Raw genomic sequence first — 8,196 nt, forward strand, 5'->3', positions numbered from 1 at the left:
CTATGCACTCTAAAAAATAACTCCAGATGTCTGTTACCACTACATAGCTTAATGCATTGTTGAAACTTAAACATTTTTAATTGCTGATTAGATTAAAACATTAAAGCTGAGAGAATAATTTTATTAAAGGGTCATGAAGCCCCCTCGTTTCAGCAGGGTGTTTTCACACCTCTACTTTGGAAAAAGTCAGAAAAGTGGGCGTGTCCAGCTCTGTTTAGGGGGGAGTGTCGGAGGAAGAAAAGTGGAATGGTGTGGGAGTGTCTATTTGGGCACGCGCGAGTTTCAGAGTCAAAACACACACACACACACACACACACACACACACACACACACACACACACAGGGGAGAATGTGACTGTGTTTACATGGACATCTGTAATCGAATTATTTGGCAAATGATTAAATGTTGGACTTTAACTGCAGTTTAACTCTTTCATTCAGGGAATTCATTCATGCCCCTCGCGACAAACGAGATATTTGATTGGAGGAGCTGCTCTAAGCGTGTATTTTTCATGCAATGTTTGATACCGCACGGCGAATGAGAGAAAAAAACCCTCCGCATTTCCCGGAAACTTAGATGCACACGGCAGGTAGCGTCAGAAAGCCGCGTGTGAGAAAGCCCTTTAACGACCCCTAGAGGAAGGTTTGGTGATAGGGAGTTCAGTGACAAAAGGCAGTCATGACGGCTGGAGAGACACAGGCTGCCGATCGGCTGGCTGGACTGTGCAACCGATTTGTACATGTTTTACACCAGTGTGTAATTGATTATGGGTGAGTCCCTTTTGTTTGCTATCCTTTGATCCAGATAAATGTTCTGATTACTGTTATTGTCTTGTAAATCACACTGTATGTCTCGTGATTCCCACGTGCGCCATAACCGAAAGTGAAACCATATGTTATCAAACCCAACGATCTCATTTCGGACTTTGAACTGGATATTCACATTGATTCATAGTTTGATATAACCTATTTTATGTATCTATTTAATATATATCACCTGATTGAGTCAATAATTCGTAAAATGTTCACCGTTGGGTAGATTTAGCCTGTACAATAATACTAAATGGTCATTCCAATTGCTTACAACAGTATGTTTAATTCATCATTGTCTTTATAATTCACAATTACTCGATGTATGTTTATTTGTATCTTAATTAATAAGTTTGTTGTATAATTTACTAACATTAGCAATTGTTCCTCTTTGTATTTTTCTGTCTTATAGACCACATGTGTGTAATGACATTCCAGCTTGATTAAACTTACAAAACTGGGAATCCTTCTCCTGTTCTCTTACCGGAACTACCCTTTTCATCTTGTGTGCACGACACCTGAACCCCCTGAGCGTCCCATACGCTCGTATATGGTCCTTCGAGCCGGATTGTGTCACAAGATGGAATCTGAACCTCCCAGTGAAGCTGATCCAGCCGTCAGACCTCGGTCTCCCAGAGAGAGACATCTCCCCGGTCATCTAGCTGACTACGACATCCAGCTACCTCCCAGCCTGCATCCTGAAGTACCTCAAACTGGTGCATCTTCGCAGAGACCATCCAGGCGGTCAAGGCATGCATCCACATCCATTTCAGCAGGCACCATGTCCAGCACATCATCTAGATCTCATAGAAGTGCTCACTACAGACTTCCTAGACACGGACTTTCTGATCTCCAAGCTGCCATGTTGGAAGAAAAACTAAAGACTATGGACTTGGAAGAACTACAACAGCAGATCGAAGAGGAGGCCATTGTAGATAAAGAGTGTGAGAGACTAGATACACAAGCTAGAGAAGCACAGTATATACAGGAACAAGCCACTAAGGCTAGAGAGTCAATAGCTAAGCAAGTAGATACCAGACGTCGTCTAAAAAAGGTACAAAACGAGCTTAAAGCTGCTAAATTTGTGTGTGAACTTCTTAAACAGGAATCCCCAGATGTCAGTAGTAATGCATCACAGTCCAGCCTAGCTGTTGATCTTCGGCCTGAGGTAAGCCCGCAACATGACAATGCTGTGAACCTTAACGCATCAGTACAATTAATGCGTAGTCACTCTACTCCTTGTCACGTTTCCTTTGTACCCGCGTCTTCAGTAATGCATCCCCCTGTATTACCTGTAACAAACAGTGTGGTTACTGTATCTGAACCTCAGTTGATTTGTGTCACCTCAACTCCTAATATAACTCAACCCAACATAGTTACAAATTCATTAGCTGCATTAAGTACCATACCGCCCACCCTAATGTCAAATTCAGATCTTGTTGCTCCCTTGACATTTGAATCATCTTTAGTGAATAAGCCGCAATATTGTGCTGCTAATTCTGCTACCTATAGTCAGGCACCATCTGTCAGGGTCCACAATGTAGTTCCCTCACCCGCTACTGTAACTGTGGGATCTCCACTACAAGTACAATGCTACCCCTCTATGCATTCTAGCCCTGATGGGACATCTGCACCGTACACTGGTCCCGCACCTGATACCTCTCCCATTCGGTCAGGGTTGTACCCCTCTCTAGCTCAATTTCCCGGTCTTGACATGTTAGCCGCTTCTGCCTACGGGGTGCCTAAGCCAGCTATCCCACATTTTGACACTGGTAGAGAGAGTGATTTTGCCTTATTAAAGATGGCCTTAGAAAATGTAATGAATAATCAACCTCACCTGAGTGAACATTACAAATATCAGGTCCTTCTAAGTCATTTAAAACTCCCCAGCGCACTGCAGTTAGCAAAGGCTTATATGTACGACCCTAAGCCATACACCGCAGCCATGCAAGCACTGCAAGATAAATATGGACAGCCACGGCAACTAGTCCAATCAGAACTTAGTATTATACTGAACGCCCCCGCAGTCAAGTTCGGTGATGCAGAAGCTTTTGACTCCTTTTCTCTGTCCATCCAAACTCTAGTAGGCATGCTCAAAACTTTGGAAGGCCCAAATGGATATGAGTTGCGCTGTGGCTCTCATGTTGACCGATTGCTAAGCAAGATGCCACCATCGAACAGGGATGGATTCGTGGAGTACTGCTTCAGCCGAGGTATTCTACAGACTGGTACGGATCGCACCTATACCTTACCTGATCTATCAGAATGGCTACAAATGAAGTCGCAAGCAAAGCGTATTTCTAATAAAGCAGCTACAATGTATCAAACAGAAAATGCTAGATTTATTAAGAAAGAGCAGCCAAGGTCAGCACCTTTCCGCATAAAGGCGAAATCCACATCCATTCTGTATTCAACCGATGGTAGTTCAGCAGTGCAAGGACACCCAAAATCTAAACCTCCTGTTAAGATTCAACCCTTCTGCCCATACTGTAACATGAAGGACCACTTTCTTCACGCATGTCCTAAGTTTAAAATGCTGACAGCTGAGAAAATAGGAGAATGGCTATCCACAGAGAAACGATGTTGGAAATGTGGGCGAACTCACCCTCCAGACCACTGTACTCTGAAAAAACCTTGTACAAAGTGCAAAGAGATACATCTGACCATTTTGCATGAAGCAGCTTCGCAAATACAAAATAATGTTCTGTTGGTTAACGTCCCCAGCCTACAGGTCTATTTAGATCGGCCCAATAGGTCTCAGAAGGTAATGCTTAAGATAGTTAAGGTACTACTACACCATAAAGAGAAAGCCATGGAAGCATACGCCGTATTAGATGATGGTTCGGAACGTAGCATTGTCTTATCCCAAGTAGTGGACCAGTTAAAACTCCCTACCGAACCTGAAACGCTGACACTACGCACAGTTCATCAAGATGTGGTTAATCTAAAAGGAGCCAATGTATCCTTCTATGTATCACCACTGCACAAACCATTCAGGAAATACCTGATTTCTCATGCTTTCACGGCAGATAATCTGAGACTGTCCAAACATTCCTACCCTGTACCCGCTCTCCAACGCAAGTATGAGCATCTTAAGTCTCTGCCATTACCTTCAATTGACCAAGCCCAACCTCTACTACTAATTGGGTCTGACATGCCACATCTACTTACGCCTGTCCAGCCAGTGTGTACGGGATCCTCACATGGACCGATAGCCATCTGTACTAGACTTGGCTGGACCCTGCAAGGTCCCACTGGGCTCAGCCAGACTTCCGTTTCCACACCACAATGTCTCCACATAACCACAACCACACAGAATACTGAGCTATTCAGAAATGTGGAACGCCTTTGGCAAATTGATACTCTGCCCTATACGAATGAAAAATCAGCCACTCGCTCCAAACATGACCAGTATGCTCTCTCGCTTCTTCAATCAGATACCACCAAGGTAGAAGTTAATGGAGTCATGCGCTATGCCACTCCTTTGCTCAGACGACCCAATGCTGAACTTCTTAAAGCCTCCAAAGAAGCAGTGATGGCTAATCTCCGAAGCACTGAGCGCAAGCTTGCTAAAGATCATAAGAAAGCTGAAGCTTACTGTTTGGAAATGAGAAGACTGCAAGAAGCTGGCTATGTGGCAGAGATATCAATAGAAGAAGCAGAGCAATCCCGGGAATCGTGGTACATCCCTCACCATATGGTGACACATAACGGCAAAGACAGAATAGTATTTAACTGTTCTTATTCCTACCAAGGGCAAGCTCTAAATGACATACTTTTACCTGGGCCCATCCTTGGTCCATCATTACTTGGTGTCTTACTGAGGTTCCGCGAAAATCCTGTAGCCATTAGCGGAGATGTGAAAGGAATGTTCCACCAGGTTCGCCTCTTGCCTACTGATAAGTCTGTAGTACGCTTCCTGTGGAGAGATATGCAAAGGAGCAACCAACCCAAGATCTACGAATGGCAAGTCTTACCGTTCGGCACCACGTGCAGCCCGTGCTGTGCCATATATGCACTCCAGATGATTGCTCAGACCCACTCCGATGGAGACCCAGTACTGGAGAGTACAGTTAAAGGTTCCTTTTATGTGGATAACTGCCTCCATAGCCTTCAAACTGTTGCTGAAGCTAGAGCATTAGTAGACAACTTACGACAACTTTTGCTCACCTGTGGATTTGAGCTCCGTCAATGGGCCAGTAACAAACCAGAGGTCATTCAGCATCTCCCTCCTGATGCTAGATCTTCCAATAGCGAACTTTGGCTATCACAAAAGAGTACTGACCTCCTAGAAGGGACACTAGGGCTACTATGGAACTGCCTCTCAGACTCATTCAGTTACAAACCCAGCCAGATCGAATGCTTTGAGCCCACTTTACGCAATGTCTACAAAGTGTTGGCTTCTCAATATGATCCAATCGGTTATCTAATTCCATTTACAACTAGAGCGAAAGTACTGGTCCAGGATTTGTGGAAGACCAACCTAACATGGGATGACCCAATCACATCTGAGAGTTTGTTAAGCCGATGGCAAACCTGGCTACAAGAGCTCCAAGGTTTAAATCACATTGCAGTCCCCAGGTGCTACAGCCCCTCTGACTGGCAGGCAGACAAACTTAATCGAGAATTGCATATCTTCTGCGATGCATCCGAAAGGGTTTACGGCTCTGTAGCCTACATGCGCACTGAAAATGATCAAGGACATGTGCACATTTCATTTGTGTTAGCCCGCTCAAGAGTAGCACCTCGGAAACAAATGACAATCCCCCGATTAGAATTGAGTGCAGCACTCACTGGGGCACAAGTAGCTAACATACTCCAAGAAGAATTAACTGTTGACATCAATCGCATCATTCTCTGGTCAGACTCATCTACATTGCTACAATGGCTTAAATCTGACTCGTGCAGATACAAAGTCTTTGTTGGAACAAGAGTGGCCGAGATCCAGTCACTCACCAACATTAATTCGTGGAGATATGTTGATTCAGCGAACAACCCTGCTGATGTCATAACCCGAGGTCAGACCTTAAACAGTTTGACGCCACCTTGCCACTGGATTAATGGACCACCATTTCTATATCAACCAGATTCATGCTGGCCCACTTTACCAGCAGATGAACCAGAACCAGTGACAGAATTAAAAAAGTCAGTAATCTGTCTGCATGTTCTTACTTGTCCAGACACCACCCTCCCTGATGTCAATCAATTCAGCACATGGGCTGAACTATTAAAAGCCACTGTGACATCCCTTCACGGGGCGGCTACACCTCAAACCCAGCCGCAAGATGACTCAGGTAGTTACATTCTAGCAGAGAAACTTCTCCTACAACAGTCTCAAAGAGATTCCTTTCCGGAAGAGTTTAAAGCTCTTACCACTAATAGACCATTACCATCCAACAGCAGATTAGCATCTTTATCACCTGAGTATGATGAGGTCAGTGGACTTATTAGGGTTGGAGGGAGGTTAAGACATGCTCATCATCTGGAACTAGACACGACACACCCTGTTGTTCTTGATCCACAACACTACCTCACAAAGCTTCTAATCAAGGATTATGATACCACCCTACTACATCCTGGACTAGAGCGAGTCTTCGCTGAGGTAAGAAGACGATACTGGATTCTGAGAGGAAGGGAAGCCATCAAGAAGCATCAATACTTGTGTACAGACTGCCAGAAATGGCGTGCTAAGCCAAAAATGCCTAAGATGGCTGACCTTCCACCGACACGTCTTCGTTTGTACAAACCCCCATTCTACTCCACTGGAATGGATTGCTTTGGCCCATTCACAGTGAAGATTGGCAGACGGAGAGAGAAAAGGTGGGGAATAGTATTCAAATGTTTGACCACTCGTTGTATTCATCTTGACCTAGTAGAAAGTCTTGATACAGACGCATTCCTAATGGCTCTCCGCAGATTCATATCACGAAGAGGGAAACCATTTGAGCTCCTTAGTGATAATGGGACAAACTTTGTTGGAGGAGACAAAGAATTGAGAGCAGCCTACGAATCTATGATTCCCCAACTCAGAGAGCAATTGGCAGAACAACAAATTACATTTAGATTTATCCCACCTGGAGCCCCTCATTTTGGGGGAGTTTGGGAACGGGAGGTTAAGTCAGTAAAACAGGCCCTTAAAGTAGTATTGAAGGATCTAACAGTGACTGAGACTGTACTGCGAACAGTGCTCATCGAGGTAGAAGGCATCCTAAATGCCAAGCCTCTGGGATATGTGTCTTCCGATGTATCGGATCTGGACCCTATTACACCCAACATTCTTTTAATGGGTCGCCATGATTCTTCTCTCCCACAAGTATTTTACGACTCAAGTAATGTTCTGGGAACCAGAAGATGGAAACATAGTCAAATACTTGCTGACCATTTTTGGTCTAGATTCATACACTACTATTTACCAAATTTACAAGAAAGGCAGAAGTGGCGCAAGGATGGTGGGGAAATTGGGCTAGACCAAGTGGTACTGATAGTGGACCCACAACTCCCACGAGCATGTTGGCCAGTAGGGAAAGTAACTAATACCTTTCCTGGACTTGATGGGCGAACCAGATCGGTTGAGGTTCAGGTACGCAACCGCACTTATGTTAGACCCGTATCTCGTTTAGTCCCTCTACCGAAACACACTGATGATGACCCTGTTAATCCCGATACTTAGTTAGGATATCTCACTATTTCAAATGTACTCACTTACATTTGGGGGCGGCTGTGTGAGAAAGCCCTTTAACGACCCCTAGAGGAAGGTTTGGTGATAGGGAGTTCAGTGACAAAAGGCAGTCATGACGGCTGGAGAGACACAGGCTGCCGATCGGCTGGCTGGACTGTGCAACCGATTTGTACATGTTTTACACCAGTGTGTAATTGATTATGGGTGAGTCCCTTTTGTTTGCTATCCTTTGATCCAGATAAATGTTCTGATTACTGTTATTGTCTTGTAAATCACACTGTATGTCTCGTGATTCCCACGTGCGCCATAACCGAAAGTGAAACCATATGTTATCAAACCCAACGATCTCATTTCGGACTTTGAACTGGATATTCACATTGATTCATAGTTTGATATAACCTATTTTATGTATCTATTTAATATATATCACCTGATTGAGTCAATAATTCGTAAAATGTTCACCGTTGGGTAGATTTAGCCTGTACAATAATACTAAATGGTCATTCCAATTGCTTACAACAGTATGTTTAATTCATCATTGTCTTTATAATTCACAATTACTCGATGTATGTTTATTTGTATCTTAATTAATAAGTTTGTTGTATAATTTACTAACATTAGCAATTGTTCCTCTTTGTATTTTTCTGTCTTATAGACCACATGTGTGTAATGACATTCCAGCTTGATTAAACTTACAAAACTGGGAA

At 43.8% G+C, this 8,196-nt stretch overlaps 1 protein-coding gene across 2 annotated transcripts; it reads left to right on the plus strand.

The window, feature by feature from the left end:
• The first annotated feature begins 654 nt into the window (after positions 1–654).
• On the plus strand, positions 655–8,196 carry LOC147839522 (uncharacterized). Of its 2 annotated transcripts, XR_015518867.1 has the most exons (3): positions 655–771; positions 1,223–7,693; positions 8,145–8,196. XR_015518867.1 is itself a non-coding variant. In XM_087298622.1 (2 exons), exon 2 carries the CDS (start codon positions 1,361–1,363, stop codon positions 7,478–7,480), a length of 6,120 nt encoding a protein of 2,039 aa, XP_087154748.1. In that variant the 5' UTR covers positions 655–771; positions 1,223–1,360; the 3' UTR covers positions 7,481–8,196. The 2 variants fall into 2 exon arrangements, 1 of the variants encoding a protein (XP_087154748.1); XM_087298622.1 differs by having other exon boundaries at positions 1,223–8,196.

The sequence above is a fragment of the Danio rerio genome, chromosome 20, assembly GCF_052040795.2.
Source record: "Danio rerio strain M-AB ecotype USA chromosome 20, GRCz13ab, whole genome shotgun sequence".
Taxonomy (NCBI): Eukaryota; Metazoa; Chordata; class Actinopteri; order Cypriniformes; family Danionidae; genus Danio; species Danio rerio.